A 12,074-nucleotide genomic window follows, 5' to 3' on the forward strand; every position below is an offset into this window, starting at 1 on the left:
CCTTTAGTCTGACAGCACCGGTGTGACCGAAAATGCTCTGAACTGCATCGGGAGTTTCTCTTCTGTGACGTGGGGCTCCGCTAGAGGAAACCGGAGCTGGGGGCCCTCCGAGGAGGCGTGGCCTCTTAACGCACACGGTTACAGAGGATGCTCGAGAGCGAAAGCAAGTCCTGCCTGAGCTTTCTCCGCAGCAGCCCGGGCCGGGGACCGACAGGCGGCCGGAGCCCAGGCAGCGCCGCGAGCCGCAGGACGGACCTTGGAGCCCGGGCCCGCCCAGGGTCTAGCTACCTAAGAGCCGCGCCAGAGACTCCCACTGGGTGCCGGGATGGGCGTCGGTCTCCAGAAGCGGCCCATCCGGGTCCACCCCAGCCCGACCGGCCGGACGGAAGGCCCCGGACGCCTTGCTCGCCCAACTCGGGAAGGAAGAAAATGAGGGAAGGGTCCGGCCGCTGGCAGCCGACAGGGGAAGAACTAGAGTGCCAGGGGGCGCCGCCGCTTCCCACCTGCGTCAAGCTCCAGCTGGTAACAGGGCAAAGGCTCGAGGGAGAGCTTGTAACCCTCGAAACGGGGATCCAGCAGAGGTCTCTTCACGCGCAGAGAGCAATTAGCAGCCACCTCCATAGCCTTCCTGGGTCGCAGCGAGAGAATTAATAAAGCTCTTGTTGAAAGGTCCGCGCTTCGCTCATAGCGCCGAGGCTCGCCGGCGGCGTGGTTCCCATCCCAGAAAGCACTGCGCGGTGCGGGATGCCTTCTGGGAAATGTAGTGTCCAAGGGAAAGTGGACTCTGTTGCATGTCGGGCTATGTAGTTTTTTGGAGACCTAACGCCCCAGCGACAGCATGGGCCGGACTCTCTTACCCAGAGGGCTGAGCTACCAGGAGGCGGCCCGCGCTGGTTAAATTCTCACATTTATAGGCAGGGGAGCGAGACCCCGCCCCGGAAATGCGTGTTTTAGCTTTCTGTGTGCTTAGGTGCCCGAGCTACTGAGGGTCTAGGTCCGGGCAGCCGAAGAGTGTGGTAGGTAACGGTCGTCAGCGCAAGGGTCATTTCGTCGCTGGGAAGGGACGGCCCTCGCCCGCGGTGATGGTGGTGAGCTATGCCCGTGGTCCTCAGGGCCGGGACCCGGGCCCAGCCCAGGCTCCTTTCGATGTGCTGTCTTTCGTTAGCTTCCCCGACCCGCGCTCGCGGGCCTGTAGGGCTCTCCGACAGGGCGTGCAACCGGAGTTGGCCTGAAGCCAGTCCACGCTTTGTTTTCTGGCTCCTCCCCTCCCGCCTCTCCCGCTGTCTCCGCCCTATTCTATTTTCCCAAAGAATGTCTGAACTGGGAGGGATCCCCTAGCGCCCTCGTTTTACCAGTGAGAAAACTGAGGCCTTTAAGAATTGACTTGCCCAAGGTCACTATCCGTATTTTAGGGGCCAAGGCGAGATCAGGTTCAATATTCCAGGAATGGTACCGATTAGACCTTAGAATTGTTTTGAAAATGTTAGCCTCCAGCTACAAGCGAACATTTCTCAGCCCTTTCTCAGCCCTTCCTTTTTCCTGTTGCACTCAAAAAAATTTTTTTTTCCCAACTCAAAACTCAGTTGCCAGTCTTGAGTTTTCATATAGGCGAGACGGGACACAGCAAAAGTGGTCCCAAGTTAGTGACAAATTATCTGCAGTAATGTGAGCTTATTGCAGCTGTTACATTCTAATAACCTTCCTCTCCTTTCTACGTCACTTTGATTTTGGTTGTCTTTTTTCACTGAAAATTGAGAGTTTTCTAAATTAGGAGTTAGTTTGAGATTTGTTTTTTTCCTTTATTCCACCAGCAAGCTTCGATGAAGAGCATACACAAGCACATACTCAGAGTTAGTTTGGCAGTTGTAGAATTCTGGGCACACCCTACAGGAAAAAAAAAAAAAAAAGTAAAGCACTTTGAACCTAATCTGGAAATTTCATTTTTCACCAACAGTGCTTAATCTTGTATTACTCTCTAGGTTATATGGCTTCCCCGAAATTTTGAATGCAGTTAAGGTGCAGAAATGATAAGCAGTTATGATGTGCTGTTAAAAGTGTGTTGAGACTGCTGGGCTCAAAGTACATGAGTTCAAATCCTGTCCTCACCACTTGCTATCTTGGTGCCTCAGTTTTCTCAATTGTAAAATACGAATTGTGTTAATAACTCTTACATGAAAGAATAAGTTTTGGGAATTAAATGGGGGAAAAAAACCCAACCCCTGTGTTAGCCCAATACCGGGCACATAAGTATTGCATAAATGATACGATAAATATCATTATCCAAAGACTCATTAATAAAGGGTATATGGCGGAGGAAAATTGTAAAGTGAATTAATCAGTATGACTTCTTGGGATGCAGTGACCAATATTAAGAGTAATGACATTGTTAACACACTGTTGAAATTTATCACCCCCTCAGTTGATAGGATGTTAAGTATATTAGGATGCTTACCTAGAGGGTTTAGAAGAAAATGCTTTTTATGTGTTCTGTATCTGAAAATACATGTTGATGTTCAGGTTAGCAAGATGAACAAAGATGCGCAGATGAGAGCAGCGATTAACCAAAAGTTGATAGAAACTGGAGAAAGAGAACGGTAAGCAAGAGATTGTGTTAATAAATGACATTTAACATCTTTAAATTATAGTTATGTTATATGTAATAAGAGTCTAAATATCAAGGAACAAAACTGATGTCAGTGGAAGGAATTACAGCAAATAGAGATTATCAGAAGTTTCAATTCCTAACTTCTAAAAAAACCGGTCTGCTCAGTATTTCGTTACTTAAAGGAAAGTGAGTCATCTAGAAATGTGAACAAGAAATGACTCTTTCTCAAAGAATGTATAATCTAATAGAAAAGAAAAAATACCCAAATAACTGCAATTAAAAACATAAAGGTACCCAGTTTTAACAGGGAGAAAATATGGTAGAACCAGTTCAGTTACTACACTCTTAACCTCAGAGCAGCGTGTGGTGTTCCTACTCCCTGAAACATTCGTCTTCCCTGATCTTTTCGTCTACTTCATTTTTCAGGTTTTAGTTTAAACATCACCTCTTCTAGGAATCTATTTAGTCCCAGATACCTTGTTCTATCTAAGCATTTAATCACATTGTATTATATCCACTTGCTTTGCTTGTTTGTGTCCTTCAATATAATCTAAGTCCTTGACAGTAGAAATACCAGTGTATCCCTAAGCATCATCCCTAGCACATAATTAGCCAAGTAAATATTTGAAGAATGAACAGGTTTGGAAGTATTAAACAGAGAGTCAGGAATCAAGAAAGGCTTCCAGAAACAGGATGAAGAATTGCATAAGAAAAATATGAAGAAGGAACTGGAGGGATTTTTGAATTCTATGGTGGGTGGGGTTAAAGTAATCAATTACAAAATAGTAAAAGAGGTACTTCAGCTCGGGGAGAAAGATTAGCAGTTCTTTCAGCCAATAAAGGACATGGAGCCTGCTTCTCCCTCTGCCTGTGTCTGCCTCTCTCTCTCTCTCTGTGACTATCATAAATAAATAAAAATTAAAAAAAAAAAAAGGACAGAAGACATTCTAGGCAGATGGAACAGAATGTGCAGGTACAGAGGTGTGTTACAACATCATACTGTTCTGAGGAACTACAGAATTAAAGCTAGCAGGTAAAGTGTGAGAGTGATGTTGCTGGAACAGTGGACAGGAGGAATGGATTTTGTAGAAGCCCAAATTCTTTCATTTTAAATGATAGAACTCAGAAACTGGCTTAACCAATGGAAATATATAAGCTCATCTAACTACAAAGTTTAGGGCTTAAAGTTGCATCTGTCTCCACTGGGTCCAGGCACTCAAAATTGTTACCAAGTATATGTCTTTCTTTTTCTTTCTCAGCTCTGTTTTCCTCTGTGTTGGCTTTATTCTCAAGCAGACTCTACCCACCAGGTGGCAAAGATTAGCAGTTCAGAATTCATATCCCTCTGGCTCAGACTACCTTTCTCCTAGTAGTTCCAGCAAAGTACCTGGCGTGATTACCATCTTACTTAGGTACATTGGCCAGTTATGGTCAACCTGGCCTAGGTCTCATTTCAATTGTTGGAACCCTATGCAGATTTCTTACACTACAAGTGGTGTCAAAGAAAGGTCAGGAAAGTGGGTGATGGATTTGCAAAAACATCCGTTGTTGACTTTATCCTTGGGTGGTGGGAGTCATTAAAAGATTCTGAAAAGGGGATGACTACATCACATTTGCTCTTTAGGAATATTAGGCTGGCAATGTGGAAGATAGACTTGAAGGGCTAGAGGTCGATTACAGAAGAATGTGTTAGATTGTATCAGATTAAAAATGTAAAACAGCAAAAATGGAAGGGAGAACTTATAATTTGTTAAAGTAAAAGCAGCCCTCCATGTGAGAAATGAGGAAGAAGACATCCAGAACAATGCCTTGGGGAACTGAGAGAATATAGTATTGGCAGTAATGAATAAAGGGGATTATTTATTATTGGTTGTTTCTTCATTCATACAATTTAAAATTACTGAGTTTCTGCCATATGCTATGTCCTGTTAAAGTGCTAGAGATGGAGTAGTGAACAAAATAAAGTCTGTTCTTTCATGGAGCTTACATTCTAATGGGAGAAGATGGACAGTAAGTCTGTATTATGTAGGCAGTGATAAGTTCTAGAGGAAAAATAAAACTGAGAATAATGAGATGTGTATCTGAGGCAGAGAAAAAGAAGGTTTCACTGATAAGAGGTCAAAGATATGAAGGAATGAGGGGTCTCCCAAGAGCCAAGAACCCAAGATAGGAGCTTGCCTGGCATTTTGAGGACCACAAGCAGGCTCATGAGCCCTCTATAAATTAGGTAAGGGGAAGAAGAGATAAAGTCAGAAGCATAGCTGAGGAGGAGGAATATCATGGAGGGTTATTTAGGCTGTAGCATAGAGTTGGAATTTTTAAGTAAGTTGGGAAGCCACCAAACCGTTTTGGGAGGAGGAAAGAGAGCAAAGTATATAAAGAAGGGAGCAGGGGGACAAGTTAGAGGCTTTGGTAACAGTCCAGTCAAGAGAAGAAGATGGCTTGGACTAAGGGAGCAATAACAAAGATGATGAAAAACATTTGGATTGTAGTGTATACTTAGAACTAGAACCAATAGGAATTGCTTCTATGGATTATATGTATAGTGTTAACAGAGTTGCTGAGTGAAGGATGCTAAATTTTCTAGCTTGAGGAACCAGGATGGACAATGGCATTCTGAAAGGAAGAATAGGTTGAGGTGGAGAGAGGCAGGATTTGGGTTGGCCCTATTAAGATGGAAAGACCTAATTAAATATCCAGATAGAAGTGTCACATAATGAATTTGGGGGGAATATTATTGAAAGAGAAGTGGTTTAGTTTGGGACATGACAGGTTCATGCTGAGAAGTGATTTAGGTTGAAGATTAAGGATTTCTAAGAGTTGAGTATGGAAAAAGGATAAGAAAATACTTTGTTACACCCTTTTTCTGCCATAAGTTGCGATACACACCATTTAATTAATTAATTAATTAATTTATTTTTACCAGCTGGAGGAAAAAAGATACCGCCAATTAAATTGTGATAGGCATACCAATTACTGAATTTTTGAAATGTGGGGAAAAACCAGTCTGAGAGTCAATTAAATACCATATTTAGTATATAATTTAGAAGGTTATTGGGAAAAAGGGGGAAGTTTTTGAGGTTAGAAAGGGATATGATGGGGAAGTAAGAGAATGAAAGGATAAGAATCTGTAGTCAAAGAATAGATTTTGGAGTTTGAAACCTTCGAGGTGTGCTGCTGCAATTCAAACTCAACTAATACTATTTAGAAGTTGTCACAAGACCCATAATATTACTGTTGGTGGAAGTAGAAAGTGTATGAGAAGGCCAGAGAGTGGAGAGTTTCTTGAGAATTATTGTACATTATCTACTTACTTAATTTTACTGATGATGAAAATGAAGTCCAGAGTTCAAATGACTTGCATAAGACCAAAGAATTATTTAGTAATAGAACTAAGATTAGATCACAGTTAAAATTTTTGTGATTAGAAGGCAGCCAACTTTTAATTGAACATTTGAACTTTTGCTTCAAACATTCCTGTCTAAAATACTGTACCTTGTTGTAGTTTAATATGAAAACATTTCTTTTTCAACAGCCTCAAAGAGTTGCTGAGAGCTAAATTAATTGAATGTGGCTGGAAGGACCAGTTGAAGGCACACTGTAAAGGTAATCAGTTTCATTTACAAGATTAGCTAATTCTATTGTTCTTGTTGGCTTGGGGTTCATTAGAAAAATAATAGGCAGTATTTTAAGATCTATTGACTGCCTAACTAATTTTAAACAAATACAAAATATAATCTCCTGGTAGTGATTGCCCCATCTCCTTTTGATAAGACATAATTCCCAGATCTGTAGAAATTTTCATTGTATTTTTCTTAAAACAAGTGAGGTAAGATTTTTTTCTGGCATCAAAGTATGTGTTCCAACCTTTTTCAGTGTGCCTATTCAAAGTAAACATTAGTTATTCCTCTGTTTTAACTTTATAACAAATTGAATACTTTATGATTGGCAGATTCTATAGGAATTATATCTCCTGGCTTTACAGTGTTAAAAAAAATTACTTAGAAAAGCTCTTAGGTAATTCTACTTATTTTTTTTAAATGTAGAATGGAAGCTTGTTAAATTGCTAGGTATTGATGCTGCTGCTAGATAGATCATACATGTCACGAAGATGAGCCTCCTTTTCTGGCTTGGCTTTGGTATAATGGAATTCTGGATATTTTAAATGTGCTGTTAATCACCCAGCACATAATAAGGTTTCAGTAAATGTTAACTCCTTACCCTCTTCTCTTTCCTTTGGCCCAGCCTAGAGAAGAGAAAGGAACAAAGGAGTTATTCTGTACTTTAATTCTGGGCTATGAAATTACAAGTTAGACTCAAATAATAGCTTTTTCCTCTTTCCATACTTATTCAACAGGTGGTATGGTTATGGTGAAATAAGATATGTATAGTTAAAGATTTCCAGCTTATTACACATGTTAGATTTGACCTTATAGTCACATTCATTCTAATTGTTAAAATTGTTAAGTTATAGGTTATTTAGCTGAGAAATGAACAGGCTTTTAAGATTTTGATCTGGTGAATACTTAATGTGTTTAAGGTTGAACTAAATCTTCATTAGAAAAGAAAAAAAGAAGTATCCTCTTTTTTTTTTTTAAGACCAGTCTGCACTCTAAAAACATGATCTTAACCCTTCCTCTATGAAAATCTTTCTTACAGATAATGATTTTAAATGATATGATTTGTTTTTTGCTTTTGCATAAGAGGTAATTAAAGAAAAAGGACTAGAACACGTTACTGTTGATGACTTGGTGGCTGAAATCACACCAAAAGGCAGAGGTAAGGAATATAAATTATATGGAATGAAATGTGTGCTGAAGACATTTTTTTTCTCTCTCTTGCTGGTTCAACTTTTCTTTTTTTTTACAGGGAAAAACAACCTTTCCAAAATTATTGGGTACTCATTGGGAAAGATTATAATTGCCTACCTGCCTCTCTAGCATAGTCTTGAGTAATAAATGAGATGAGAGGTATAAAATGTTTTTGCACTCTAAAACAGTATACAAAAGTAAGTTGATAATGGTTGTTAAGATAGATAATTTTTAAACTTTGGGATTTTGTAGAGGCAAGTATTACCTGAAGCTAGAATTTATAAATTTTATTAAGTATGGCCTGATTTCACTTAAATATTTAATAATTCAAAGTTTTACTCCAGCCCCAGAATCAATGCTCTGCTGTTGCTTTTCTTTTTGAAAATAAGGAAAGCCCTGTCTTCTTAAGTGTCTAAATTAAGAATTTGGTAGTTCTAAAACTTCATATTCGGGGTAACCTATATTTAAAATTCACACTACCATCATCTTTATTTCCTTACAGAAGACAAAAGAAAAAGAGGAAATACTATATTAACATTGATTATATGTAATAAATATTAAGTTAGGAATTACATTACATTGTTAGCTAGTTGTGGCTACATTATTTTCATTTATTTTTTGAAGGGTTTCTTTTGGTAATTTTAAGTGGAAGCAGATAAATTAGATGATCCATTGCTTCTTTTTCACGTAGAAGTAGTAAAAAGAATCCAAGTGTAAAAAAGTTTGAAAATTATTACAAGAAAATACTAATTCTCTGAACTACTTGCTAAGAAAGAGCTATAGAATCCCGTGGTCCTTTCCAGCCATCTGTAGGCCTGCTTACACCTAAAAAAACATGACTTTTTCATCAAGCATGTCCCAGGGATAGAAAAATAAAACACAGTATTTATAGCTCCCTGCATGAATTTACATTTTTTTTTAAGATTTTATTTATTCATGAGAGATACAGAGAGAGGGGTAGAGGCATAGATATAGGCAGAGGGAAAAGCAGGTTCCCTGCAAGGAACCCAATATGGGACTCAATCTCAGGACCCCGGGATCACACCCTGAGCCAAAGGCAGATGCTCAAACCACTGAACCTCCCAGGCGTCCCTGAATTTACATTTTAAAATAATTTTATTTGATTTCTTTTTCTTTCCTTCTGTAATTTACGCTTCAACTATTAACATTTTGGAGCTGGTTATACAGGGTAGAAATTTCCTTTGCTTCTCCTTTAACACTCATATCTTGGACATTTCGATCCCTTATAGTGCCACTGCTAGAAAATGGGCAAATAGAGAACAGAGAAATAAAAATAAATGTTTTATGTTCTTAGTCTCCTTTTATAGCCAGGAGAAGTATTTATTTTTTTTATTTTTTATTTTTTTTAACTAAAATATAGTAGAATTGATCTTTTTTTAGTGTGCACTTCTATGAATTTTATACACATGTACAGATTCATGTAATTGCCCTCTTCCCCTCCAAAAACTCCCTCAAGCTATCCTTTTATAGTCACACCTTATCCCTAACTCCAAGGCAACTGATCTATACTCCATCACCGTAATTTTTATTAAGTGTGTTTAATATACATACTGATCACATTTCCAGTGGTCTTGAATTAAATATGTAGCTTTTATTTCTAGCAAGCTTAAACTAAGCAATCTGTAAATAGAAGTATGTGTCTTACTTAATTTGTGTACTTATTTGTGGAATTCAGTGTACAATTACTGAACTGTATCTGAAGTTTTCATTTCCTTTGGATACAAACAAGTAGCATTAGAAGTTTTAGTGAATTTCCTATTGTCCTTATTTATTAGTAGCCAGGAAAGGAAAAACAATAGTGTAGTTTGTTTATTGATATTAAATTGTAATATAAAATTACTAACAGCAAGGCTCTAATTCCAAAGAGCAGGGCTTTTTACAATTTTTAAATTTTTTAGTGATACTCTGAATATTTAATAGTCAAATGGTTCAAAATTGAAAAAGTAAAAATACCACAAATGTAACTCCTGTTGCAATTTTTGCATTTTTGCTGAGTCAGAGAGTATGTGCACGTATTTCAATATGTATTGCCAAATTACCTTCCTCAAAATGTGGTACCGATTTTATGTTTTCTACCAGCTAATATAAGAGAGCCAGTTTTCCCTCAGTCTTGCCAACAAGGGATATTACTGACCTTTGCTATTTTGGTCAACATGATTGGTAAAACATGCTGTCTGAATGTGGTTTTGATTCACATTTCAGCTATGAAGTTAAACCCCTTTTATGTTCAAGAACTGTGTTTTACCTTTTCTTCATCTTTTTTTGGTCATTATTAGTCTGATGTTTTTCTTATCAATTTGGAGAAATTGTGTAGTAAGAGATCAGCACATTTCTGTAAGAGTGTTTTCCCACTTTCTGTCTTTTGCCTTTGTTTATTGTGATTTTGACCAACTTATTAAATTGTCATTGTTGCTTTTATATCAGATTTATTCATCTGTTATAACTCTCTGTATTTCAAAAAGGCCTTTTCCACTCCTGGTTTAAAGAATTTTCCCATGTTTTTTTCTCATCAATGTGCAGTATATTTAGGTATTGGATGGATAATTTACTCAAATAATGAATTGCAGATATACTTTATTTTTTCAGATGTCTTTACCTCTCTTTCTTTTTTGAAGCATATGGGTTATTCATGAAATTATTTTATTGTTAATTCTGAATGAAATATCAAATACCAATTTGACATATATTAATTAGAATCTTCTTACTCTTATATCTTTATTTTTATATTTCAGCCCTGGTACCTGACAGTGTAAAGAAGGAGCTCCTACAAAGAATAAGAACATTCCTTGCTCAGCATGCCAGCCTTTAAGATTGAATTAGATTGTGTTGTTTTGTGGTTTTATTTCTGAAAGTAAAACTTGCCATAAATTAGGAATCAATTTCCCAAATAAAATCCTTTTTTGTATGATGGTATACAGTTTTCAGTAATGATGTATACATTGTATTGATTTTTTCCCTAAATGTGTTATTTTAATAAATATCTCATGAATGAGCTTGAAGTTTCCTTGGATTTTGGAATAAAAGGGACTTTATTAATAATATACCAGATTTGTTGAGAGGAAAATTCAGCAATTAATGCAGTTTAAGTGTTAAGTATGTACATATATCTGTGCTAACAACTGAGGAGAAGTAAGCAGGCTCTTCTTACTGTCTGGATGTGGTGTATTCCTCTTTTGAATCTCTATGATATTTTATAATACATGTCCCATCTTGTACTACAGATGTCTTATTTCTGCTTTGTTATAAATGCTGAGGGTTGGGACTGGGTCTTACTCATCTTTATGTGCCTTCCTTATTCCTCAAAGAATTTATCATCTTATTGGAAGAGAGAACATTTGCAAACTGGCTCCATACCAAGCTCCTCTCACATATTCTACTCATCTGAACTTTGAGAGCAGAAAACTCTAAATTGCATCCCCACATACTAAGGTCAAGAAAGAACTTAATGGGAAATAATCTCCACCTGTAGCTTTACTCTGACATCAAGATTGCCAAATCCAATGGACTCTTGTGTGTTCTTATGTGACCTCTGCTGGAATGAGAATGTTGACCATCCTGCCACTTGGAACTTTCTTCCCACTACTCACATTGTGTATTCCTACCACTGGAGGTTCCTTCTGTGTCTTGTGGATACCTTTTGCTGTATGGGACTTCAAATAATGGTGTTTCTTAGTGCTCCCTCCTGGGCCCTCTGCTTGACTAATGATATACTTTTCCTGGGCAGATCCCAGGGAACTTGGGTTGGACCATGGCTTCAAATACAAACTTGTTGATAAATGGTAAATCGTTTCTCCAGACCAGACTTCAACCCAGCCTCCAGACCCTTATACCCAACTGCTGTGGATCAGCTTTCTTGGATGTACCATAAATACATTAAACTGACCACACCCAGGATAGTGACTTACCTTCCTCCAGTAACTGCCCCTACTGCGTTCCCTATCTCTGAGTGGTACCTTCCAGATGTACAGATTACCATGTTAAAATACTGATTCAGAAGGTAAGAGATATGGCACAACATTCTCTGTTTCTGACAAGCTCTCAGTCAATGCTTGTGCAGCTGATGGAGAGGACCACTTTGTAGCAAGGCTGTCAGTGGCCCACTTTTGCCCTCTTAACTGCCTTAGTTCAGACATTATTGCAGTGGGCTCCTAATATTTCCTGCTGTAGTTATTTCATGCTTCCTCCAGTGACTCTTCCACACTATTACCTAAGTGACCTTACTAAAAGTCAAGCCTCGTCATTTTATTCTACCTGAGATTTCCCATTGGCTCTTAGTTCACAGTGTAGAATTCAGGCTTGACCATAGCCACTAGGTCTGACATTTACTAGTCACTCCAAAGAGTCCCCCGAAGTATCCAGTAACTTCATCCCTAAATGCTTAACAAAACTCCACCAACCTAGAAAGCCCTTTTACTTCTCTCACTCCTACTTTAACTTCAAAATTCAGCTCGAGTTTTGGTAAAAGCATTTTAACATTCCTTTGGTTTGGATTCCCAACCACTTTTTTTCTGTAAGAAATTACTGTGTGTAATTTCTCTTCACCACAGTGGTTCTTGAACTTTGCATACATCTGGAGGGGAGGAAACAGGACTTTTTTTTTTTTTTTTTTTTTACTTCGCATGATCTGTTTTTGGAGA

General features: G+C 38.3%; 2 protein-coding genes and 1 long non-coding RNA gene across 9 annotated transcripts in view; 1 reads left to right on the forward strand and 2 right to left on the reverse strand.

The window, feature by feature from the left end:
• Positions 1 to 639, reverse strand: part of NUDCD1 (NudC domain containing 1) — an 80,091-nt gene extending 79,452 nt beyond the window's left edge. For all 3 annotated transcript variants that reach the window (XM_025450244.3, XM_025450243.2, XM_049093355.1), the window contains exon 1: positions 504 to 639. In XM_025450244.3, coding sequence (XP_025306029.1) covers positions 504 to 621 — 118 coding nt within the window. In that variant the 5' untranslated portion in view covers positions 622 to 639. The remainder of the gene's footprint in view (positions 1 to 503) is intronic.
• ENY2 (ENY2 transcription and export complex 2 subunit) lies at positions 128 to 10,429 on the forward strand. 5 transcript variants are annotated; one of them, XR_007401906.1, is made up of 6 exons: positions 128 to 522; positions 2,518 to 2,594; positions 6,141 to 6,211; positions 7,310 to 7,384; positions 7,475 to 7,613; positions 10,170 to 10,350. XR_007401906.1 is itself a non-coding variant. In XM_049093356.1 (5 exons), exons 1-5 carry the CDS (start codon positions 148 to 150, stop codon positions 10,244 to 10,246), a joined length of 675 nt encoding a protein of 224 aa, XP_048949313.1. In that variant the 5' UTR covers positions 144 to 147; the 3' UTR covers positions 10,247 to 10,429. The 5 variants fall into 5 exon arrangements, 4 of the variants coding, with proteins under 4 accessions (XP_048949313.1, XP_048949314.1, XP_025306031.1 ...); XM_049093356.1 differs by lacking the exon at positions 7,475 to 7,613 and having other exon boundaries at positions 144 to 522; positions 10,170 to 10,429; XM_049093357.1 differs by lacking the exons at positions 128 to 522; positions 7,475 to 7,613 and adding an exon at positions 532 to 669 and having other exon boundaries at positions 10,170 to 10,429.
• Positions 1,551 to 2,584, reverse strand: LOC125752418 (uncharacterized). Its single transcript, XR_007401907.1, has 2 exons — positions 2,453 to 2,584; positions 1,551 to 1,884 (listed from the first exon to the last, which is right to left on the reverse strand). It is a non-coding gene; the product is annotated as an uncharacterized LOC125752418 (long non-coding RNA).
• Positions 10,430 to 12,074: the final 1,645 nt, after the last annotated feature.

Source organism: Canis lupus, chromosome 13 (genome assembly GCF_003254725.2).
Source record: "Canis lupus dingo isolate Sandy chromosome 13, ASM325472v2, whole genome shotgun sequence".
Taxonomy (NCBI): domain Eukaryota; kingdom Metazoa; phylum Chordata; class Mammalia; order Carnivora; family Canidae; genus Canis; species Canis lupus.